Source organism: Protopterus annectens, chromosome 10.part0 (genome assembly GCF_019279795.1).
Source record: "Protopterus annectens isolate FY-2018-M chromosome 10.part0, PAN1.0, whole genome shotgun sequence".
In the NCBI taxonomy this organism is placed as follows: domain Eukaryota; kingdom Metazoa; phylum Chordata; order Ceratodontiformes; family Protopteridae; genus Protopterus; species Protopterus annectens.
Genome location: NC_056744.1, coordinates 433,111,980 through 433,139,142, shown reverse-complemented (window position 1 = coordinate 433,139,142; position 27,163 = coordinate 433,111,980). Strand labels below are relative to the sequence as shown.

Genomic DNA, 27,163 nt, shown 5'->3' with positions numbered 1-27,163 from the left:
AGATATGGATTTGCTGTATCCAGGACTGTTTGTGAGCTCCTAAGCCCCCCCCCCAACTTAACTGGGGTTAAACTATTCCTGGCACCATAAAGTCTGTTTTTCAAAATTTCCCTTGCAACTAGCCAGCTTTTTAGTTTTAGCACTCATCTGTTTCTTTGATCTCAGCACTTGTTCAGAACTCATTGTAAGCACTAAATAAGTTACAAATTACTACAGCACTCAACTTTCCTCACTTGTCTAGAGGAAAACAGTTTTTAGTACTTAATAAATAAGCACCTATTCAGGCATGTCTAAAGGTCAGCTCCCGGTGTTTTCTCCTGTCTACCTGATGAATCTGGGCATCTTGGGACAATGCAGCAATTGCCTAATGTACCACCCAACACTATGACCTGTGAGAGATGCACTTATATAGCCAAACTAGAAGCAAAGCTCTCTATACCAAGGACAGGCCTAGACACTTGCACCGCACCACACTCATCACATAGTCCCTCAAAACCTACACCACCAAAACACACACACAGAACCACAAAACACACACCTACATTCACGGAAGCTCTCTGTACTAATCTGCCCAAACAACAGAGACCTCCAAAGCAGAAATGCAAGCAATCTCCACCCCCCAACACAACCCAAATGACACATAGTCCACATACTCAGTGTGCGACTCAACTACAGCCCATAAGGCATAACGTACCCAACACTCTAGTCATAGGTGACTCTATAGTCAGGCACACTGATGTTCCACTCACCAGGCTAAACAAGTAAAAAGTTACTGTCAGCTGCCTGTCAGGTGCCAGGATCCACCACATAATGCATGCACTCAGGTCACTCCACAACAAGTACAAATATGACTCTGTCATTGTCCATGTTGGTGTGAATGACCTGAGACGTACCTCCCTGGACTACATGAAAAGAGACATGGAGGAGCTCTCTGATCTTGTAGCCCAGGCCAGTATGACCCTAGCTCTGATTAGCATCCTGCCATCCCCCAGAATGATGCCACAGTACAAGGACAAAATGATTGACTTTAAAAATTGGCTAAGCTTCTGGTGTCATTCTAAGGGAATCCAGTATCTGTCTGCCTTGGATGACATGATCGACAGACCACACTGCTTTGCCAGAGATGGCCTGCACCTGTCACCCTTGGGATTCCGGATACTGGCAAAGGCTCTTGCCACCCCTATAATGCCTTTTTTAGGCAAGGTTCAAATGACAAATTCACCACCATAACAGGTACAAGCAAGCAAAATCTGTGGGTAATGCTACTCAATGCTAGAAGTCTAAACCTCAAAATGCACTCACTCGAGGCACTCCTTAAAATGGAGAACATTGACATCTGTGCAGTGACAGAGACCTGGTTCAAAGCTCCAGAGAGCACCCCTGCATTATCAGGCTATAATTCATACCACACCTTTCGGCCACCAAACCCGGACCGAAACACTAAAGGTGGAGGCATGTCCATATTCATTAAGGATATCCACACCTCCAAGCTAGTTGCTCAGCATAATGCATCCCAGATTATCCAAGTTCAACTAACTCTGGGCAAAACCACAATCCAGATTGTAGCTTGCTACAGACCCCCCACCATGCCCCAGGATTCCCACTCCTCTTTTCTTGATACACTGGAAAATATTAAGGTAGAACCCAACATTCTAATAATGGGTGATTTCAACTACCCTACCATTAACTGGGAAAACTACTCATGTACCAACTCTTTTGCTCAACATTTTCTGGAAATCATCAATTCCAACACTTTGGATCAACTTATCCACACCCCACCAGAGGCAGCAATATCCTAGACCTGGTCATCACCAACATGGGTGACCGGTGTTCCACACCAGAGGTCAGCTCCTCGTTGGTCAGATCCAACCAGAAGCTAATCACCCTAGGCATCCACATCCGGCTCCCACCTCCCATTAGGAAAACAACTGTAAAATATTTGTCCAAAGCCAACTTCACGCTTCTTAAGACAGAAGTGGCAAACTTCATGACACCCATGCAGATGGACAATAGAGGTACGACTGCTGAATCCTGCACAAATGCACTTTATAAGCACTTACACGAGTGCATGGATCGTGCTATCCCTAACAGAACCAAGATGCTATCCTCCAAAAAAAGGAAGCCAATCTGGTGGTCTTCTGCCATAAACAAACTCTACAACAGAAGAAAGAAACTGTTGCAAAAAAGAGTAAAATCCCACGATTGGAGAAACTCCCTGGTCAGCCTCAGTAAGAAGCTGAGATCCCTCATAAAATCCTCCAAAGCTAGTTATGAAAACAAAATTGCCACTGATTCTAAAGACAACCACAAAGCATTCTATAGCTATGTAAAAAATCTCAATGGCAACACTCAGATCTGCTCTGATTTACAGCACAATGACACTAAATATACAGAACCAACTGATATTGCCAACATCCTGACAGATAGGTTCAGTGCTAATTTACCCCCCCTCTCACCCCCTAAAGTGCCCATCTTTATACCGGAAGAATACAAAGTTCCTGTAATCACGGCTGCACAGGTAAAAACTTCACTCTCCAAAGCCAAGAACACAGGATCCATGGGACCTGACAACATCCCAGGCTGCCTTCTACATGAACTACAGAATGAACTGGCACCCCACAAAAGTACCATGTTCAGTCATAGCCTCACCTCAGGCTTTGTGCCCATTGAATGGTGCACCATGACAGTTACCCATTCCACAAAGGGGGGGCCACAACAGACCCCGGGAACTACTGCCCCATTAGCCTGACGAGCCTCGTCTGCAAGGCCATGGAACTCATAAACAAAGACATTGGAGATCTCCAAACCCTGGACCCCACACAGTTTGGGTTTGTAAAAGGCAGATCATGTCTCCTAAACCTGATATACTTCTTTGAAGTAGTCACCAAAGCCATAGATAAGGGTAAGGTGGTTCACACAGCCTATCTAGATCTCGTCAAGGTGTTCGACACCATCCCCCACTCTGGAATTATAGATAAACTCACTAAACTAGGTATAAATCCCTATGCCACAAGATGGGTTGGCAACTGGCTTACAGAAAGAACCCACACTGTGAAAGTAGCAGACTCCAAATCAGACTTCAGACCAGTGACAAGTGGAGTACCGCAGGGTTCAGTCCTGGGTCCTCTCCTGTTTGGTATCTACTTCTCTGAAGTACAGGCTAACACAGAAGGTCTTCGGCTAACTAAATTCGCAGATGACTGCAAACTAGGAGCCATAATTGAAACTCCTAACAATGTGGACATCCTACAAAAGGGCCTCACTGAGGACGCCTGGTGTCAAAGACATGGTTTCAAGCTCAATGCCAAAAAGTGCATTGTCATCCCCTTTGGTAAAAATTCTGTACCCATAAACTACCACATAGGCGGTAGTCTACTTAACACCGAAAGTGTGATAAGAGACCTTGGGACACAGGTGGACAGTAGTCTCTCCTTTGACAATCACATCGCCAAAGTGGTCAGGAAATCCTTCTACGTGGCACACCTCATCACAAAAGGTTTCTCATCCAGAAAAAAAGAGGTCATTGTTCCCCTCTATTCATCACTCATTACACCCGTTATAGAGTACAACGCCCCTTTTGGTATGTACCTCACAAGACATCTACAACAACTGGAAATGCCGCAAAAATACCTCACAAAGAGGATTACTGGCCTCAAACAGATGCCTTATGCAGACCGTCTCAAAAAACTCCAGCTTTACTCCATCGCATATCACCTACTGAGAGGTGATCTCTGCCTAACATACAAAGCTATGTCAAACCCAGACCTGTTGGACATGCTCCACTTAAAGAAATCCCAATCCCTCCGAGCTACACGCTCTAGGGACCTAAACCTTGTCACCACAATAAATAGAACATGCTGGAGGGATAGATTACTGTCCCAGAGACTTCCCATACTCTGGAACAGACTACCTATCTATGTCAAACAGAGCTCCTCATTAGCACTCTTCAAGAAAAATCTTGATGAGTGGATGGGTAATAGGAAATTCACCCCGGGGATCACTTCTGTTGTTCTGCTTGACAGGGGCACAGGAAAATAATTTTCTTGGGTGGTAAAAGCCAGAGTACAATTTTGGCTAGGCTTGTATAGGCCCTAGGCCAATAGCCTAGTATCTACCTATGAACCTATGAACCTTTGCATCACTTATTCACCTATCTTTGTTTCATTGATTTATCTAATCTGTGTATCGTAACAGCTTTGAATTTCACTTTGGTTTCCCTCATGATCCCATCAATATAAAGTGTTATTTGGTCAAGGTGCTTTCATTCTCTCTCCTCTTAATTATACCTCACCTCTCACTTGATTTCTGGACATTTGTTTGTAGTTTATGACCTTAGAGTTTCTGTTGACAACATTATGATTCTTTTTTATGTAACTTCTTGGTTCATTAGTGTTTGCCATACTCTGTTTGCATAACCGCAACACGAGACTGCAATTTAATAAAATTAGAAAGTCATGCCTCCTGTACTGGGATTGGTTCTGTCTGCCCAGTATTTACCATGGCTGGTTATGTATTACCCATTCTCCTTAACATTTGTTTACACATACATTTATTGAAGATGCGCATATTTATATAGGGCAGATCACAAGATATCATTCAGACTATGGATTTTGAAAAAGGTTTCACTGTTTTGTCCATTGAAGTAAATTAGAGTGAATGTAACCAAAGTGCTGGGAAATGTGCTGCTTAGAATTTAGGAATATGCATGACTTTTTTATGTATGCACTGTACATCCTATGCACAACTTATTTCTGTATGCACTGTGCATGCTATGCATGACTTTTTTTCTGTAGGCACTGTACATCCTACGCACAACTTATTTCTGTATGCACTGTGCATGCTATGCATGACTTTTTTCTGCATGCACTGTACATCCTATGCACAACTTATTTCTGTATGCACTGTACATGCTATGCATGACGTTTTTATGTATGCACTGTACATCCTATGCACAACTTATTTCTGTATGCACTGTACATGCTATGCATGTCTTTTTTCTGTATGCACTGCACATCATATGCATAACTTATTTCTGTATGCACTGTACATGTATGCATGACTTATTTCTGTATGCACTGTACATCCTATGCACAACTTATTTCTGTATGCACTTTACATCCTATGCACAACTTATTTCTGTATGCACTGTGCATGCTATGCATGACGTTTTCTGTATGCACTGTACATCCTATGCACAACTTATTTCTGTGTGCACTGTACATCCTATGCACAACTTATTTCTGTATGCACTGTACATCCTATGCACAACTTATTTCTGTATGCACTGTGCATGCTATGCATGACTTTTTTCTGTATGCACTGTACATTCTATGCACAACTTATTTCTGCATGCACTGTACATGCTACCCATGTCTTTTATCTGTATGCACTGTACATCCTATGCATAACTTATTTCTGTATGCGCTGTGCATGCTATGCATGACTTTTTTTCTGTATGCACTGTACATCCTATGCACAATTTATTTCTGTATGCACTGTACATGCTATGCATGACATTTTTCTGTATGCACTGTACATCCTATGCACAACTTATTTCTGTATGCACTGTACATGCTATGCATGACTTTTTTCTGTATGCACTGTACATCCTATGCACAACTTATTTCTGTATGCACTGTGCATGCTATGCATGTCTTATTTCTGTTTGCACGTACATCCTATGCACAACTTATTTCTGTATGCACTGTACATCCCATGCACAACTTATTTCTGTATGCACTGTGCATGCTATGCATGACTTTTTTCTGTATGCACTGTACATCCTATGCACAACTTATTTCTGTATGCACTGTACATCCTATGCACAACGTATTTCTGTATGCACTGTACATCCTATGCACAACTTATTTCTGTATGCACTGTACATGCTATGCATGACATTTTTCTGTATGCACTGTACATCCTATGCACAACTTATTTCTGTATGCACTGTGCATGCTATGCATGACTTTTTTCTGTATGCACTGTACATCCTATGCACAACTTATTTCTGTATGCACTGTACATGCTATGCATGACTTTTTTCTGTATGCACTGTATATTCTATATACAACTTTTTGCTTTATGCACTATGTATACTATGCAAGTCTTTTCTGGTGTTTGCACTGCATATGCAATGCATAACTTTTTGCTGTATGTACTGTATATGTTGTGCATGACCTTTTGCTCTATGACTGGTATACTGTGCATATACTGTGTGTGATTTTTCCTGTATGCACAGTATATGCTATGCACATCCTTTTGCTGTATATGCTATACATATCTTTTTGCTGTATGCATAGTACATGCTATGCACATCCTTTTGCTGTATACACAGTATATGCTATGCACATCCTTTTGCTGTATACACAGTATATGCTATGCATATATTTTTGCTGTATGCACTGTATATGCTATGCAACTTTCATAAGCAACTCCCATTATACTAAAGCAATAGTTTAAACATTTCCTACCTGTACCTTCTAGGTCACAGTTTTTTCATTGCAGTCACTTTCTCATGGCTAATATAATTTTAATCAGTATCTCTAGCTGATTCATTAAATAACAAAAATATAATTTCAGATGCAATTTTCATCTTAAATTGTACTTTGACATATTTGTAAAGGTTTTGCTAAATGCTTGTAGAATTACACTCATGTATGCATTTTAACGTTTCTCATTTTTAGCTTCCCTGTCTCCAGTGGAGGCCTCCAAAACTGTAAATCACCTGGAAACAGTGGATCTTTTGGCTAAAGTTATGAAAGACAGAGCGGCAGATGTATTATGGAAGGTCAACGGTGAGTAAGCCAAATCCATGAAAAGAACAAATATAGCTTGCGTACAATGCAGAGTTTCCGAATCCTGCCTGCACAGAGTTTTTATTTTCAAATTACAAGTGTTTTCTAGTTACTAAATCATCTTCTGTCAACTTGTTATGGAAATAATCTGAATTTGAACTCAACATTGTTCATTAAATCCAGTCTTTTTTTTTTCTTTCACATTCAGTGATTCACTTTAAGCTAGCTGCATAACCTCAGAATATCTCCACAACATTTGATCACATTCTTTTTTATAGTGATTAAGTTCTTATATTAGGTGACAATGTTTATTGCAGACAAGTAATATGTGGGTATGGGATGTTGAAGAACTTCAAAATGAATTGTATTCAGTAACTATTTAATGGTATCATGTTTGCTCACAAAGATTTATAAAATTTAATACAAAGCCAATAATACCATTTTAATTACACTGTTAATTTAAATTCAAATGCAGCACTTGTAATGAAATGCTTAGCCTTGTTTATGTTAAACTTTTCTAACCCGAACGTTTTTAGAAGTGTGACATTGCTTCTTACTGAAGACAGATTTTACAGATGTACAATGTTCCATAATGAGTCACTTTTATACTTACCAAATGTTTTTTCAAAGGCAAAATGTAATATCATTATTTAAGGAATCAGATAAGTACAGTAGCACATATGTGGCATGGTTTGTCTGGAAAGCACTCAGTCTTATCCATTTGTCTGGTTTGGTTCTCAATTAACATAACTAAGAAAGCTAATAATAACATTTCCTTCAAGGCTTCCATGTCTGGAAAATGGTTAATTTTTTCTCTGGAAAAATATAATTGTATGTTTTAATTTAGAATAGCAGTTTCCAAGATGTGAAGCTTTCTTTGCAACAATCTGTGGCTGCTATTTAAACATATTTGTCATAGTCACAGTGGTACTCTGTACATCTGTCTATCTATCTTCCTCTCCCTTCCTCTCTCTGTCTCTTTCTCTTTCTTTGTCTCTCTATATTTCTCTTTTTCACACACACACACACACACACACACACATACACACACACACACGTATATATGTATGTTGCCACCTTTTTAAATGATTAAAGTTGGTCCCTTTTTTATAAATATATGAGATGTTGCAGGATGAACCATACCAACAACTATTGTAAAGCATTGGACTTCAGTCTTTGGCAAAAATAAAAGCTCATTCTTGTAGAATTTGAAATGTTTCTGTTGTTTCTTATCATATTCATGGAGGGCCAGACCCAGCACTAGGGTCCCAAGGCAGCTGCTTAGGGACAGGTGCTATTAGGTGCCCCATAAATGTCGGAAAAAACTTTCCATCCACATCTCTCCATTCTGATTTTATGTCTTTAATTTAAGTTCATCCACTTTGACGTGTGACAGCTTTGAGTTCTTCTATTCCATTGACTCAAATGCAGAGCCAATAAGAAGAGAGAGAGAGACAGACAGACAGAGAAAGAGACTTTCTGGAGATTGTCTTAGTCAAAGTGGACCAATAGCAGACAAGAAGTATAATAGTAGTGCATGTGTGGTCTATTTTAAGTAAAAGAAAAAGTACCAGTGCTGAAGACATTGCTGTATCAATTATATGGAAGTAAGTAATTATGTAATATGTGCGAGTGCATGTGTTTGTGTGTATGTGTGTGAATGTGTGTGAATGCATGTGTGAAAGTGGGAATGTGTGAGTGCGCATATGTGTGAGTATATGTGTGAGTGCGTGTGCAAGTGTGCATGTGAGCATTTGTGTGGTGTGTGTGTGTGTGTGTGTGTGTGTGTGTGTGTGTGTGTGTGTGTGTGTGTGTGTGTGTGTGTGTGTGTGTTTGTGTGTGTGCATGAGTGTGTGTGCACTTGCATGCATGCGTACTCTCATGCAAGCGCAAGCTGCTTTTCAACTGTCCCAAATTTTCCAGCACATCCCTGACCTTGCCTCAAATTTTTGGTGTCCTTTGTAGTTGATTTTCTGGTAAATTAATTACAGTCACCTAATAATGCTGTTCAATACAGTTTTATAGTGCTTATTCAGAAATACTAGCCCATGCAAAACCTGTTTTGAATGCACTAAGTATGCTTAGCTGCATTTTTGACTAACACTAGCAAATACAACATTTAGGTTGGAAAATGACAAACTACAGCTTTAAGAAAGTATCAGTGAAGTCCTGAATCCATGGCATGCCAGTTTTTATTATACATAATAGACACACAGTCTGACTATTTAATTGTTGGCCATCTATGTTGTATTTGTTTACTAGTTAGGATTAGATATATAAAGTATATACTGTACACACAGAATATGAAATAAATTCAGAGCAAAAGGCACAAGTAAATGTATGGTAGACATAGCAATAGTATGTAAATAACAGTCATTTTCATTTTAGCCAGTCAGAGGCAGATGCAAGCAAGGTTACTGGCTTAATAGTTTGAATTTAAAATTTTTATAAGGGATTTCCTGGAACACCATGTTTCAGCTATAAGATAATGTTCATTCATTTGATATTGTATTTGAAGAGAACCAGGTTTAGAGAGAAAGCTGAAATGCAGAGATGCAAACGGAGCAGATAAATATTTTGAATGCTAAAGAGACAGATTGACCAGTATAGCTTCACTGAGTGAACTGAAACTTGGAAAGAAATTGATAAAAGTAGGAAAATGTGTAGATGAATTAAGGATTATGCAGGTGGTGTAAAAAGCTGACAATCAAAATGAATATGAAGTAAGTATATTTGCCAATAACTCCTCAAGTTTGCGTGTGTGTGTGTGTGTGTGTGTGTGTGTGTGTGTGTGTGTGTGTGTGTGTGTGTGTGTGTGTGTGTGTAAGTGTAAATATTTGGTTTCTGCTTTCCAGAACAGTTATGATGTAAAGGAAGAAATCACTGCAAGTAAACATGGGGATTATCATGTGAGCCTTGTTCACTGAGTACAGTCCTTGATTTCCTTGTTGACTGTTGTCTGTGTGTTCACAACTATGTTATTTATAAAATGAGCAACAAGAAGTCTATGATTGTGATGCTAACATTTTAACTCTGCGTTTTTAAGTTAGCTTGTTTTTTGCAGGCATGTAGGTGTGAAATGCACTATGTTGGGCCACAAAAGTGTGTGCCTGCATATGAGTAAAGCTATGAGGTGATAATGAGCTGCAGGGTTGGGTTCCCTAAGGCTTCACTTATCTACTCTGTAACTCTAACCACGTCACTTCACCAGACAATGCTCATGGTCTGCCCCTGAAAAGGGACACTTGTATCCAATGGGCTGTCTCAGGTTGTTAGCAAATGCAGTACACATTCTTTGAATCACTGAACCTCTAACATAGATGGTAATTAGTGCTTTGAAATACAGTATTTGAATATGATGAATCCCAGCACATATCTTGTAGTTTAATGACTTGTCAAAAGTTAAAAGGGACAAAAAAAACTTTGCTATTGTTTGTGCTCATGTTAAGTTTGTTTCAAAGTGACCACTTTTTGTTTTTTTGTTTGTTTTTTGGCAAATGGCTGTCAATGTTTTTGTTGCAAAAATTGAAATAAAAGTCATTGGGGTGACATCCTTCTCCATCATGTTGAAGGGTGGTTTGATCATTTTAAGCATAAAGAAAAGCAAATGCACACAGATCTATAATCATTTATTTTACATACAACATAGTTGTTTATACAAAGTTATTAGAGAAAAGCTTTAAAATGTTTCCCACGTGTCTTTTGCAGGATACAACTGTCTGACTACGGACTGCCCTGCATATAAAATGTATTAATCTTTTATTTACTCACTTAATATGAAAAAAACACAAATTCCAAACTGCAAAGGAAACAAAAAAGCAAGGAGGCTAGATTCAATCCGAAAAATTTAATCACAAATTCCACAGGTAAAGTACTTTACCTTTGGAATTTGTGATTAAGTTTTTCGGATTGAATCTAGCCTCCTTGTCTTTTTATTTACTCACTTAATCCATTCAGGATTGTGGGGCAGCATTCAATCAGCACAAAGCATAGAAAATATTATTGAAAAAGACATTGGTCTACCACACAATACACAACTCAGACACAGCCCTCACATCTATGGGTACTATGGAAGAGTACAATTTCACCTACGCATTAGTGCATTCATTAGCAATTAACTATCCACGTGTCAACAACAATGTGAAGTTTCAAACGTCTTAATCCAATTTCGCTGTTAAATTTCACTGTTCACAAGTGGAGGTGGCCCAATAAACTAAATTATTTCACCTGATTTTGCAGTTTCAAAATAAATCAAACCATGACTTATTAAATTTGTCATATCAGTGTTCAGTCCACAGAGACTCTCTGGGATACAGGTTGTTTTCTCAACAAAAGGAAAGTCCATGGCTGCAAGCATCTCTCAGGCTCAACTTTTAGCTATAAAAACAGGTACTTCCACAGGTACACTCCACAGGTTATCCCCAAAAAGAGTATCACACTTCATCCTTCCAGATCATTCTTCATATGATCTTGCAATGGAGGAGTTCACTTTCTGGTTTGCTGATTTCAGGCAAACTATTTTACATTAATTAACAATTAACACTTTAATTATCTTACTACTACAAAGTATTGTCTTTCTATATATTCATGATAATGTTCCCACATACTATGACATACATTTTGAAGACACAATTACCTTTTTCAGAGCCAACTTGTTACAATACATATGTATATGTGTGTGTGTGTGTGTGTGTGTGTGTGTGTGTGTGTGTGTGTGTGTGTGTGTGTGTGTGTGTGTATCAATATATATATATATATATATATATATATATATATATATATATATATATATATATATATATATATATATATATATATATATATATATATATATATATATATATATATATATATATATATATATATATATATATATATATATATATATATATTTATATTTATATATATATATATATATATATATATATATATATATATATATATATATATATATATATATATATATATATATATATATATATATATATATATATGGGTTACCTTCAGTTTACCAATATATATATATATATATATATATATATATATATATATATTTATATGGGTCTACTTCACATGAGCAGCCATTTGATCGACTTTCATTTGGTTGACAATTCATTTGGTCGACAAGCACACACCCCCCCCAACTATATATATCAACTCCAGGGTCGCACAACTTTGGGGAGGGGGGCAAGTCTGCCTGTCGACCAAATGAATTGTCGTCCAAATGAAAGTCGATCAAATGGCTTGTCGACCATCTCAGGTAGACCCATTTATATATATATATATATATATATATATATATATATATATATATATATATATATATATGGGTTACCTTCAGTTTACCGACAGTCCACTTCCCCGAAACCCAGTTTACCGACATGTCAAATCACAGACATTCTCAAAGCTAAAGTTTCCTAATAGGTAAGTAAACACTTGGCCATCCCAATGGAATAAATACCCAAAGAAAACAAACCCACCAATGTGGGGGGCTTCATCCCCCACACCCCCCCTTACTAAATATACCAACTCCGAGAACGCACTACCACTGGGGTAAGGGGAAAAGTTCAAGTAGATGGCCAAGTGTTCACTAACTGCATGGGTAATGTCAGCTTTGGGAATATTGGTAATTTGAAGTGATGGGTGAATGCATGTCAGGGAAGTGGACTGTCGGTGAACTGAAGGTAACCCATATACATATTTTATATATATTTATATATATATATATATATATATATATATATATATATATATATATACATATATATATTATACATAAGGATATATGGATATGTAGAGAGGTAGATACAGAGACAGATTTGCATGAAAATATGCAAAGATATGGCATAGATAGTATAGAAAGCTAATGTACTAAGTGTAGAGGAGGGGTTGGCATAGTGTATAAGGTCTTTACCTCATAGCTACAAGGTACAAGGTTTGATTTTGGCATCTGTTTATTGGCTAGGCTTGTAATAGTCTGCAGACTGATACCCTGCTATTTACCTATGAACCTGTATCTATAACTATACATGCACACAGGACTTATGAGGACTTCGTGAGGAAGTTATTTTATCTACATTGTTGTGGGTCTCCTTCCACCTCTGCATCTGCTGTGGAGACAGTGTTCAGTTTACACACATGTACATACACACATACACCTACATACATATATATGTAACTATATGTGTGTATATAAGTCTGTATATGATTATATCATCACTGGTAGAACACACCAATATGAAAAACACAAATGAGTGACCACAAAAGAGTGGAAAAAATGTGTGACTTACTAAATGAGAGAAATACAAGCCATTGGCAACTTCTCTTCCATTATGAGTAAATGACAGCTACAAAACCCAGACCAAGTAGTGTCTGTACAATGGCACTTGTAGAGAAATAGTTTTTAGTAATATAATGTGTAGGGTCAGGGACAGTGGTAGGGGTTAAGTTAGGGTTAGAACACAGAAGTAAGGAGAGCAGGGGGGCTGTGTGTGTGTGTGTGTGTGTGTGTGTGTGTGTGTGTGTGTGTGTGTGTGTGTGTGTCTATGTGTGTGTGTGTGTGTGTGTGTGTGTGTGTGTGTGTGTGTGTGTGTGTGTGTGTGTTAAAACTGAACACCAATTCCAGCAGATCGAGAAGTAGAAAAAGGATAACTGCAAAAATCTAGATAAAATAAGTTCTTCACAAAGTCCATACAAGGCATTGGTGTCAGGGGAAAAACAATAAAATTAACACGCTAGTTAATTTTCAGATACAGCAACAATCCTTCCTAAGCCTGCAACAGACACACAGATATACAAGGTGGTATACACCTGAACAGACACATGCAGCAACTAGGAAGTCCTCAAAGGTTCCTTACAAAAAGAATACAGGAAGTAAAGGAAATGTCCTACTTTGATCACCTCAAATCCCTGTCCCTTTATTCGCTATCATATAGACTTCTGACAGGTGATCTTTGAGTAGCATACAGGGCATTACTGGACTCTGTTTTGATGAACCTTTTGCACATTCGCAAAACAAACATCATCAGAACTACTAGATTAAAAGACCTAAATTTTGCTTGTGACATAAATAGGATATGGTGGAGAGACAGATAATATTTCTCAGAGAATTCCCATTCACTTGAACAGGCTTCCCATCCATCTAAAGCAGAGTTCCTCCTTATCCCTATTTAAGTGTAACTTGGACCGGTAGATAGGTACAATCAGAAATTGACTCCCAGTATGTAACCTGTCTCTGATAGTCAGTAAATCGGCAAATATATAAATCAAATTTGTGGGTCACATTTGTATTGCAAGGCTAGAATTATAAGGACCCTAGTGGTTGTTAGCATATTGCACACCTAGAACCTAGTAACTTATGAACCATAGCAAATACAACTCAAAGGAACCTAAACCTACCAAAATTACACTTGCCAATACTTTCTTACTCCCCTCCCTCCTGTACAGGGCCCCCATATTCACCAACCTACATGCATCCCTAAAAATAAGCATCAGTCATTCTACTACAACATAACTAAATTTGACACAAGTACTTCTTACCACTCACACCACTGTTATGCTCTTAATGAAATAAAATGGCTCAGGTGCAGCTAAAATTGGGTAAGACAGCGATTCAGGTTGTAGCTGGTATAGGTCCCCAACCATGTCCCAAGACTCACACTTCACGTTCCTAAGCACCCTGAAGAATATTAGGGTCCAACCTAACACTCTCATACTGGGCGACTTCAACTACCCCTCCATTAACTGTGAAAACTACTCATGTACCAATACACTTGCCCAACGTTTCCTGGAATGCATTAATTCCAATGCCCTGGACCAGCTCGTTCTTACCCCCACTAGAGGCAGCAACATCCTTGACCTGGTCATTACTAACATGGGCAACCATTGCTCTACACCAATAGTCAACTCCTCCCTGGTTAGATCTGACCACAAACTAATCACCTTGCAAATCCACCCCCCCCCCCCAACAAAGTTAACCACCACTTCTTCAAAGCTAATTTTGGGCTCCTAAAAACAGATGTGGCTAACTTCAGGGCACCCATGCAAATGGAGAATAGTTTCATGACTGCCAAATCATACACCAATGCACTGTATGAACATGTACACAAATGCATGGATCTCACCATACCCAGTAGAACCAAGACACTCTCCTCAAAAAAATGGAAGCCAATCTGGTGGTCCCCTGTCATAAACAAACTCTACAACAGAAGGCGCAAACTGATACGGAATAAGGTGAAGTCCCAAGACTGGCAAAACTCCCTTATCACCCTCAACAAAAGGTTGAGATCCCTCATTAAATCCACTAAAGCTAGCTACAAAAACAGAATTGCAGCAGATAGTAAAGACAACCACAAGGCCTTCTATAGTTATGTAAAGAATCTCCATGGCAATACCCAGATTTGCTCTGAGCTACTGCACAATGGTACCTCCTATACTGAGCCAACAGATATTGTCAATATACTGGCCGACAGATTCAGTACCAACTTTACCCCCCCAAAGGACCAATCACAATACCAGTAGATTGCCAGGTACCCAGTATTACTGGTGCACAGGTTAAAACAGCACTGTCCAAGCCCAAGAATACAGCTTCTATGGGACCTGACAATATTCCTGACTGTGTTCTATATGAACTATGGAGTGAACTGGCACCTCACCTGTGTGCCAGGTTCAGTCACAGCCTTACCTCAGGCTTTGTCCCTACTGAATGGTGCACTTCTACAGTCATCCATCTCCACAGAGGAGGAGTGAATACAGACCCTGGGAACTATCGCCCCATTAGCCTGATGAGTCTGATATGCAAAGCCATGGAATGCATCATCATGGACCTAATAAACAAGGATATGGGGAATCCCCAAACTCTGGATCCTGCACAGTTTTGTGAAGGGTAGCTCATGCCTGCTCAACTTGATCAACTTCTTTGAGTCAGTCACCAGAGCTGTGGATGAAGGCAAAATGGTTCCTACAGCCTACCTTGATCTGGCCAAGGCCTTTGATACAATTCCCCACTCAGGAATCATAGAAAAACTCACTAAGCTAGGCATCAACCCCTATATTACTAGGTGAGTTGCAAACTGGCTCACAAATAGAACCCACAGTGTGAAAGTAGCTGACTCCAAGCCAGACTGTCAACCAGTCATGAGTGGAGTCCCACAGGGTTCGGTCCTGGGTCCTCTCCTGTTTGGTATCTACTTCTCTGAAGTCCAGGCCAACATGAAGGGACTCAGCCTGACAAAGTTTGCAGACGATTGCAAGTTGGGAGCTATTATTAACTCCCCAATTGATGTTAACATCCTACAGAAAGGCCTCAATGAGACCATTGACTGGCTCAATGCCAAAAAATGTGTCATCATCCCCTTGGGAAAAACCCAGTTCCCTTGAATTACTATTCTCTGAGTCATATTGCCTACTTAGAGGCAATCTCTGTTTGATTTACAAAGCAATGTCTGACCCAGCTCTGTTAGAAATGCTACATCTAAAGAAATCCCAATCCCCATGCACCCACTCCAGAAACCTCAGCCTCGTTACCACAATCAACAGAACATGCTGGAGGGACAGGTTCATAACCCAGAGACTGCCCATGCTATGGAATAGACTTCCCATACATGTCAAGCAGAGTACATCACTGGCCCTCTTCAAGAGAAATCTTGATGAGTGGATGGGAAATAGAAAATTCACCCCAGGGATCACTCCAGTGGCTCTAATTGACAGAGGCACTAGGAACTAAGGTCGGGTGGCACGATGCCAGGGTAATCCTATGGGCTAGGCCTGTAAAGGCTCCAGGGCCATTAACCAAGTACACACCTATGAACCTATGAACCTATGAACCTATGAACCCAGTATCTTCATTTTGTACAACTACCCCTTGCACACAAAATAATCTACAAAACAGATAGCTTCCCCACCTTAAAACCTATCTTACAGCCCTACACTCCATCCAGAACTCTCTGTTCCATAGACAAACAGCTTCTAACTGTACACAAACATAACAAAAGAGACAGTCATAGCTTCTGCTCCTCTATTATTGCAATACTATGCAATGCCTTACCTCCAAATATCAGTGCCACAGATACTTTTAAGACTTTCAAGCTAACATTAAAAAATTACCATCCTAACACTTGCATGTGCCCTTGCTCCTTAAACAAACAATAACTACACTTAATTTCCTGTCTCTCAACTATCTTCCTTCTCCACCTATTCTTACTCTTCATCTCTTTCTCCTTCCTCTTTATTTTTCTCCTCTTACCCCTCACTTCTGTTTTTGTACCCAATCCTATCTCCTAGTTTCCGCTCTTCTCCCTTGTTTTCTCTTTTATCCCTCTCATTACCTTTTTTTTCCAAAGCCACTTTCAAAACAATTTTATATACTAACTATATTTTATTTCTCTTAAGTAAATCTCTTTCAATATTGTACTCTCATACCTTACAGTTTAAACGATAATGTTAACTTCTTTTCCTAATTCTAAAGTATATTCTTCCTATAATACTGTCTAGACTTCTTATGCTTTTACCTTGATCTTCAGCTTTAATATACAAATAACAACTGCTGGATACACATTTATGTATGACTATTGTTTGTTCTTCTGGTATTATATAGCTTCAACCTTGAACTTAGACATGTTCCAAAGTGCTAAAAAATGTCATTTTATCTACACTATTTAAAATGTATAAATGTCTGTATTTGCTGGAGCTTTTCTCCCCGAGCCTCCACTGAAAATGGGTTTCTGACCCAGTTGGACTTTCTTGGACACCAAATGTCAATAAATAAATAAAGGTGTTAATACTGAATGCTAGGAGCCTTACCAAGAAACTCAGCACCCTCCAAGGACTCCTTACTTTGGGGAATTTAGACATCTGTGCTATTAATGAGACATGGTTTAAAGCCACAGAAAGTACTCTGACAGTGCAAGGCTACAGTGTCTTACACACACTTAGACCATCAGCTGCACATCTCAATCTACATTAACAACAGGTACACCTAAAGGTTGGTTAAACAGGATGATACCCTGGAGTTATCTATGTGCAAATCATCCTAGCTAGAGTTCTTTAATATATCTTAACAAGTTATAGGTCACCATTTGTGTTACAAGAATCCCACAGCTCTTATCTAGACCTCCTGGAGGCACTCTCCAGCCAACTAAGCACTCTATTCATGGGAAACTTTAATTACCCCTATATAGACTGGGAAACATACACTGCCTCTAACTTGCAGGCTTGCTTCCTGGACTTTTTGTAACACAGGTGCTTTTAATCAGTTAGTGCACATTCCAACCAGAGATTCAAACATAATGACCCAGTCCTCACCAGTATGGGAGTGCGCTGCATCCCCCCTGTGTTACGTCTTTACTGATGAGGTCAGATCACAAAACTGTCTTCTCTGAAAACAAATTAAATTGGAAAACTTGACAAAATCTGTTACAGTTAGGAACTGTTTTAAAGCAAACTACATCCTATTAAGCGACAGTTTCTCAAAATTCAATGCCCCATCTAACCCCGGGTTCACAACAGCCTATATAGAATTGTTCACAGAAACACTATACAAACATGTAAATGGCTGCATAAATACTTCTGTTCCTGTAACAACTAAAACATGGAAAAAGTACTGTACCTACCAGAAGTAAGCCCAAAACAAACCCCAAAAACAAACCACACTGGTGTACTTCTAATAACAGGAAATAAAACAAAATGAAAAAGTCATGGCCAAAATCAAAAACTCTCATCATGACAGGACATAATTAAACTAAACAGGACAGTAAAAGGGCAAATTAAATCCAAACAAGGCCAATTATGAGGTCAAGATAGCCTTTCAGGCTAAAAAGAACAATAAGGCCTTCTACAGTTATGCCTAAAACCTCAAAGGTAACATGCACAGTATTCAGAACTGGTGGAAAATGCTATCAACTTCACCAAGCAAAGTGACATAGCAAATCTTCCTGCTGACAAATTCAGTTCAAACATCATCCCTCACTCCCCCCCCCCCCATGAAATCCTACCAGCATAACCCCTTCAGCTGTCAGCAGGGAGTAGGAGATACCAGCACTCACTAAGGTAAAAAAAACAGCTTTAATGGGGCCAACAATATCATAGGTTGCCTCCTAAATACCATAAAACATGACCTATCATGACCACTTGAGTTTCTTTTCAACAAAACAGGCTACATACCAAGTGAATGGAGGATGACAATGGTTATCCTGCTTCACAAGGGTGGACCATCAACTGACACTGAAATTACAAACCCATTAAGTCTGACTAGTCTAATATGCAAATCCTTGGTCTGAATTAGCATAGAAAAGATCATTGAAGACACTGGTGACCTACAGACACTAGAACTATCCCACTTTGGCTGTGTCAAGGGAAGGTCGTGTCTATTTAACATGGTAAACTTCTTTCAGAAGATAATCAAGGCAATGGATGAAGGGAAAATTGTGCAGATCACCTACTATATCTGGTGACAGCATTTGATACAATACCTTAGTCAGGTTTTGTGGACAAACTCACTGAACAAGGCATAAATCCATACATAACTCAATGGACTGCCAGCTGGCTGACAGATAGGATGCAAGGAGACAGGATTGGTGAGATCACCTTCTTCAAAATGCAGGTCACCAGTGGAGTATCACAAGGCTCTGTGCTGGGCCCATTCCTGTTTGGTATATACTTCTCAGAGGCCAAGGCTAATGTCAAGTACCTCTGGCTAACCAATTTCACAGATGACTGCAAATTAGGAGCTATCATAAATTCTCCCCGTGACACCAACATCCTGCAAGGGGGTCTAACACAGACAGATGACTGATGCCAAAGCTACAGATTAAAACTCAGTGCCAACAAGTGCATTATAGTACTTTTTGAGAAAATGTCCAGCCAGGCAAATTACTCCATTGATAAGACAACCCAAAGAGCTGACCCAGTAGGTAGAGATCTGGGAACTTATGTAGACAGTAATCTGGCCTTTGACTAACACATAGCTACGGTAGTAAGAAAATCATTCTATGTCACCCAGCTTATAAGTGAGGATATGGCGTCCAGGTCCAAAGAAGTTATAGTGATCAGACCCATAATTGAGTACAATGCCTCTTTTGGCACGTACATGTCTAGATATATGCAACACTTGGAATACCCACAGAGGCTCCTCACCAAGAGTAAAGAGGGTATTAATGCATTGTTTTATACAAATTACCTTATATCCTGATCTCCATATTCAGTCTCCTATAGGCTGCTGAGAGATGATCTGTGCTTAGCATATAAGGCATCCTTAGATCCAACCTTGATCCACAAAATGAACAGCACCAAAAATACTAGATCCAGGGATTTAAACTTTGCTTGAGACATAAACAGAACATTCTGATAAGACAAATATGTGTGTGCCAAAGGATCCCCATTTTCTGAAACAGGTACCTCATCCCTAACCATATTCAAGCATTACCTTCATCACTGGAAGGGAAGTCGTAAATTCATCCCTCGGCTGGCTGTCATGTATCTTACAGTCCAAGGCCAACAGTAAACATTCCCTAACTTACATTTAATGAGAAATCATAAATTCACCCCTGGGCTGTCCCACATGTCTCCTATAATGAGAGACCAGTTGTAGATATTTCTTAACCAGCATACCCCCCCACATAACTTTTTAGCAACCTCATAACTAGGCTAGGCTGATAAAGGACCTGGTGGTCATTAGCCTAGTATATACCTATGAACCTATAAACCTATGAACCTATAAACCTATGAACCTATGAACCTATGAACCTATGAACCTATAAACCTATGAACCTATGAACCTATGAACCTATGAACCTATGTACTCAAGACACGGATGCCAATAAATTCACCTAAAGAGCAAATCTTGAGAGGTAAATTTTGGCATCCGTGGTGAGAACATTTAACAAGCTGGGTTTTTTTAAGAAAGACCTGAACAAAATTCTTTGTGGTGCGCGACGCTTCAGCTGCTGCTATGTACTACTATAGTTAGAGAAAAATAATGGTAGCGATAAGTGCGTTACAGCTTTCAAAGCTGTAGCAGGCTTACTGCTACCATGCAAGAGCAGCCATGACAGAAGCATGCCAAGATGTTAAAGACCTCATTCAAAATTTTAAAGATATTTTTGCATTTCTCTCCTTGCATAAAATGGTTAGGATTTAACCAGCCTAATACAACTTAAGTTTGCAATTGAATTACTACACTTTCAAAATGTCCATACCTACTCATTATTCAAACATGATACACTCCTCATCATGATCCCCATGTCTTTACAGGCTAGTTAATCTACATATTTAAATCACTAAACAACTATCCTAAGGCAAGGCTTTGAAATAAACTTCCTCCTAAACTCACCTGGCAACAAATTATTCATGTGTGAAGTAAAGGAATATTGCACTATGCAGTTAAACTTTAGATGTCATACAACAGTTGCAATTCCTAATACTAAATGTTCAAAAAAGCAAATGTTTTTTTTTTTCCTTGCTTTGCCAGTTTAAGACTTTGAAAGGGGTGTCACTTATGTGGTACATGCAGGAGGTGTTCTTTCCTAAAGAGCACCGTACTGCATTGTTTTGCTTTGATTTTGACTCCATGGTCTTGACTCCCATTATTAGTATGGTCTAGGCTTCTTGTAGTATATGGGTAGTATTTGTGGAGTTAATGACAGCACATAGTTTGCATTCATCATGAAATATTGCCAGTCATAGACCTCTGATATCAGACTGAACATCAGAGAAGTAAATACACCAAAAAGGAGAGGATTCAGTACAGAACCCTGTGAGACAGCAACAAGTCTTTTTGAAGAGAGTTTGCTACCAGTCTTCACTGTAGTGGTTCTGTCTGTAAACCAGTTAACTATCCAGTAAGTTAATAGTTATTTGCAGGTGGGTGTGTCAATTACATCAGAGGGTGAGCAAGCATCAAAGCCTACAGATAGGTCCTGAAAATAGCCTGTCCACAGTCAAGGTTGTAGATTGAAGGTGGAAATCGAAGAGAAGAAAGAGGACAGTAAGTTTATCTACAAGAGTATTTGCAGTGTACTCTGGATTGGAGAATGTGATGCTGTTCTAGGATTAGTTCTGTGTAAAACAGTATTACTTCTGAGCTTCAAGATGTGATTAAAGAATGTCTTGTTATCTTTGGAAAAGGTGATGACATTCAATTCATATTTGGCTTTGCAAATTTTGTTCTTACACCTTATCACTTTGCAGATCTTTTGTTGATCGGTACTACAATGGTGGATTTGATTTTATTCCTTAGTGCTAGACGTTTCTTCATTTTATTGTTGAGTTTGTTGGTGCTGAGATTCCACCACAGTGGCTTATTCTTAAATTAACCATCCTACGTGTGATAGATAGGGGCTGATGCTTTATTCCAGAAACTTAGTCAAGTGCAAAACACAGTGGTATAAACTGTTGCTTTTGTTAGAGGCTCAAACAGGGGGGAAAGAGCATTTAAATTTTCTTGGTTGTCTTGAGACTGTTAAGAGGTTGGCTTTAGAGAAATCCCCGAATATTGTAGAGTTGGATGGAATCTTGGGATAGGATCTTGGGGAAAATATGATGACCTGATTTGTTGTCTCAATTATGGATCCAGGGAAATACATTGCAGGCCATGATACATTATTTAATATAAAGTGAGTTTACAAGATGTAATCAATTATTCTTTTCATAAACTTCCTCTGGACAATTTCTGACAATGACAGATCACTTTTCGAAGAAGAGCAAAAAGAACTGTAATCCATAATCAGACTAACAGAGGTGATTAACAATTTTAACAAAACAGCCACCAGTCTAGTGCTGAACTGTGGCTTTTGCTTTAATAATATAAGGATTATTCGTCTTTGGAAGAACAAGGTCCTGTAGTTCATCTTTGCCCTCATCCTTGCCACAGAACACATCCAGCATTGACATGGCTAAACAGCACTGTACATGCCACCAAGAGTCCCATAGTTGCACCCCAATCTCATCACTGGTGAAAGTGATCATCTAGTGCCCAACAATCTTCTGTAGTATTTGGCTACTGCATTAACATCCTGTGATCTACTCCAGGACTGCTCTCAACCATGACTCAGTCACAACCCCTTCTATGCCAGTGATGATGATTGTGCTTTGCCTGGTTTATTTCCTGTAGGAGTTTATTGATGTGTGATGCACAGTGTGGGCAGACCTTCCACCCTCTTGCATGGTTTGAGTTTTATTCTGTGTTACCATTGTCATAGCCCATAGTTGTGGACCAGATGCCTCTTCCTCTTCCATTCTCTCTTCATATCTCCTTTCTCACTATTACTGATGTAGCAGCACCAGTTAAGGTTTCTCCTGCCATGGTGTTTTTAACCTTTGCTTACTATTTATACAGAAACATGTTGTGTAGCACAGCAGAAACTACAAATATTTTGCTGCATGTCTCCAGGTTACACTGTAGGTCCCCATCAGAGACCTATACAAAGTGGAATCTACCCTTCATTAGTCCAAGCACTCTTTCCATAATATTCCTTACTTTAGCATGAACTGTGTTGTATGAAAGTTCTGCCACTGTCTGTGGCTTGTGAAAGGGGATTATCATCCTTGACTCAAGGGCAAATCTGTCATCTTCTACAAAACACAAGACACAACTTTATGGCTATCAACATGAATGCTACCTGTAGATGTAAGTCATTCTGTCTACTATATGTGTGTGTCCGGGTCTACTTCAAATGCTCGAAGTTGCAGAACATCGAACCGCACATCATCAAGGACAAGATGATCTATGTTCTACAACATCGAACATGAAAGTAGACTAAATTAAAAAAGATAAAACTCTGCTTGTAAGTTTTTGCAAACCCCACCCCCCCACACACCCTGCTACTTAAATATACCAACTCCAAGATCACACTACAGTGAAGAGAACAGTAAATTTCCCATTCTGTGCCATTCTCTTCACTGTAGTATGATCTTGGAGTTGGTATAATTTTGTAGCAGGGGTGTGAGGGTGCAGGGGGGCTTGCCCCTCTGCAAAAACATGAACTAAGAAGTTTTCACATTTTAGTTTTTTTTTTTTTTTGTGAGTTCAATAGTGCAGAACTTTGATCCTCTGGTCCTCAATGATCAAAGATTCAATGTTCTGCAATTTTGATACTCTGAAGGGGACCCGTGTATCCACCTTCCAACCAGGTGATCTTGTGAGACATCACTGTTACAGAAATTATGTGTATAGGTCAGGTGCATGCCATATATGTGAGTCACGTGAACTATATAAGGGTGCATGGACACACTGTAGATGGTGCCATGGGCATTATAGACCACCTGACAGTTCAGGGTGTGATAGCCCTTTCCATTTATATATTTCTGCCTCTCTGGATCAGGTGGAGTCTTGATAACAACATGAATACACTCTGTGGTGCATAGGACATCAGAGCAGAAAGACTCATCGAAAGCTAACATGATGCTGGTTGTCTCCTGTGGTGTCCTTAGCAGTCAGATATTTTCTCCCACATTTTATAACATAATGTTGAATTACGGGCCTGTGATATACCTAACATTCAACCCTTAGGTCACTAGAGTGGCCCTGCAACTAAGAGAATCAATGCTACACATACCTTTGTGCTCTAAGGAAGGGCATATCATGCATATCTCTCTCAGTTCAATTCATGGACAACACATTTTAGCTAGGTCTTGTAGTATATGCCTGTCAGCTATGAACTAATCAATTGTCTTCTGCTCATACAATGACATGTAAGTCACTGCCTCGACTGTCTCTGCTTGCATCACTGGGTATGACATGCATCACTGCCTGTAATGGCTCATAATGTGACGACAAATTCATGCATTGAACTGCTGCATCTGCTATGACTAACATGGCTCCTGTCCTGTTCTCTGTAAGTCACAGTGTCCAAACTAAATGAGCATGAGTGAGCAGTATGACCATTTTATATATCCATGAAATGGTCCTCCATGTTTGCCTCCTGCATTTGTATGTCCCAAGTTAATCATTCACATGGGACTTCTCATTGACATATAATTATACCCTTATTTGCATTCACTGTACACCATTCAGTTTCAAGCATTGCATTACCCACTCCCAGCTTTATTTGTCACTACAAGTTGTGCACACAGTGTATAAATTACAGTCATAGTATCAATAAGTACAAGAGATTCTGTTTAAAACATTCTAACTGTGTGACAAAAAGTTGCTCTGATCTGGAATTTTGCAACATATTAACACTGTTAAGGCTAAACAGATATTGATTTATGACATAGTATTGTATGGGCTTGACATGAATTTTAAATAAGCAGTGCAGGTGATTAGAAATCTAAATGATCTAAACAATAAAAAGAGTACAAATAAATGAGTAAGCGTTAGTACAGCTCTTCTTCATTGTGGTAAAATAAAGTAATAAAGAAAGGATAGTAGTGAAACTTCAATAAAACCAGCACACTCTACAGTAACATTAATAACAGAGGGCATGCATTTGATAACATCAGCAAACAGAGCTAACAGCATACAATTTATGCAGTGGAGAGATAATAACATTGTAATGTACAATGGGCTACACAGGCTCTGAGGGTTTAACTCATATCTGTGAAATATTTACATTCATACAGCATACTTTAATATTCATTGAGTTTACTGTGAAAGCTGGAAAAGGTTTAATCATTACTGTTTTCTGTTGTAAGATTCCAACAGCTAGGGAAATTAGAGGATGTTTTCCCCCAACAGTAATGTGAAAGAATGGTGTAAGGAGAGTGACCATCCTTTGTTCCTGAGAAGTCAGGCAGTAACTGTAATTTTTTTACTTCTGTTTTATTGACTGGAGGCAATATTTCATATTAATCACCTTAAATGTTAAAAAGGATTAAATAGTGGGTGTCTGTTCCCCTGATATGAAGCCATTTCTACCTCTGAAGTAGTAATGATAACCTTTGCTAGCAGCAGGAATGTAGTAATGACAAGTCTTGATTAATGCTTGAAAGGAGCCCAGCAGTATCACTGACATGCCATTTGTTTCTGTTTGATTATAAGAAGATTAGAATGTATGGCTTTTTTCGGATATATATTGAATGAATGAAACATATGATTTCAAATGACATCTCAGAATCAGCCAGTTAAGCTAGTCATCGAGTCTCCAACACAGGTTTGCTTTCAAGGTGAATTTCCTGGCATCCATGTCTCAAACACATAATAAATAGGTAATGATTGGTGACCCAATCCCTTATATAGTGTGATTATTAAATATAAGATTTGTTTAGGGACATTTCATTTGCAGCAGTGTATAGTTCAATACAAAAAAGTATCACTTGCCTTAGTCATTTCTCTTTATAATAATATGTGTATTTCTGTTAAAGGTACCTACACTTATACAACACACAAATTAGATATAATGAATGGATTTGCCAACTTGACAATATCAAAAGCAGATGTTACTCAGACTGGAGTCTACAGTGCAACATTCATTGATGGCAGTCCCATAGAAAGTGCCTTTTTCCGTCTCATTGTAAGAGGTAAGGCTTCATTCACAAAATAAAAATAAATTAAGGTATAAATTTTATGTTTGTCACAGTTACTGTGGTTTATATTAGTAACAAAAATGATCTTTCTAGATTGATATAAAAGCTTACAAGATGATTTTGACAAGATATTGGCTTGAGCAAATAATAGTAACTAGCATTGTATTGCAAAGTGCTACACCCTGGCAAATAATGCTGGAAAATACGGAATGGTTCAAATGGTTTCAGAGAAAACAGGATATCGTTACATGAAACAATGGAAAAGAAGGCTATCAGGAATTATTATAACACCAGTCATTCAGAGCAGTATTTGAGAGAGAGAGAGAGAGAGAGCAATAGTCAAGAGTTACAGCACACTTAGGGGCAATATCAGAAATGTTAACTTGATGGATGCAGACATTATAACTCCATTTCTAGAGAACTGATGAAGCTTTCCATGGAGTATTTCATAGAGTTTTACAAAGTTGATATGAAAAGTCATGTGATGTTAATGGAATGAATGCAAAAAAAATAGAGCCAAGAAGTTTGTGGACAATGAAATATATCAGTATGTGGACATGTTTGTCCAAATTAATATAATTTTCAGAACAGAAAGCATAAGTTCTGCTGTATCATGCTTGTGGCAAAAAGGAGACAGACATAGTAGAAACTATGACTGGATCATTAAAATATATCTTTAAAACATAACGACAAAGGAATGATTTTGCTATAGAAGTATTGGATTCCTACACCTTTCTGCCAGGTTTGGATGGATATGAACAATAATAAGGAGGACGTGAGGAAATGGCTGCTGTGGCAGTGGTGGCTCCATATTTTCTTTTGTCCACATGAGTTTTAGGAGCTTTCTCCAGCCCCATTTTTTTATCTCTTTATATTTATATTTATAGTTTTATACTTGTTGTTATCAT

At 38.8% G+C, this 27,163-nt stretch overlaps 1 protein-coding gene across 4 annotated transcripts in view; it reads left to right on the top strand.

The window, feature by feature from the left end:
- TIE1 (tyrosine kinase with immunoglobulin like and EGF like domains 1) overlaps positions 1-27,163 on the top strand; it is a 521,980-nt gene that overhangs the window by 160,484 nt on the left and 334,333 nt on the right. For all 4 annotated transcript variants that reach the window (XM_044085330.1, XM_044085328.1, XM_044085331.1 and 1 more), the window contains exons 3-4: positions 6,687-6,797; positions 26,094-26,249. In XM_044085330.1, coding sequence (XP_043941265.1) covers positions 6,687-6,797; positions 26,094-26,249 — 267 coding nt within the window. The remainder of the gene's footprint in view (positions 1-6,686; positions 6,798-26,093; positions 26,250-27,163) is intronic.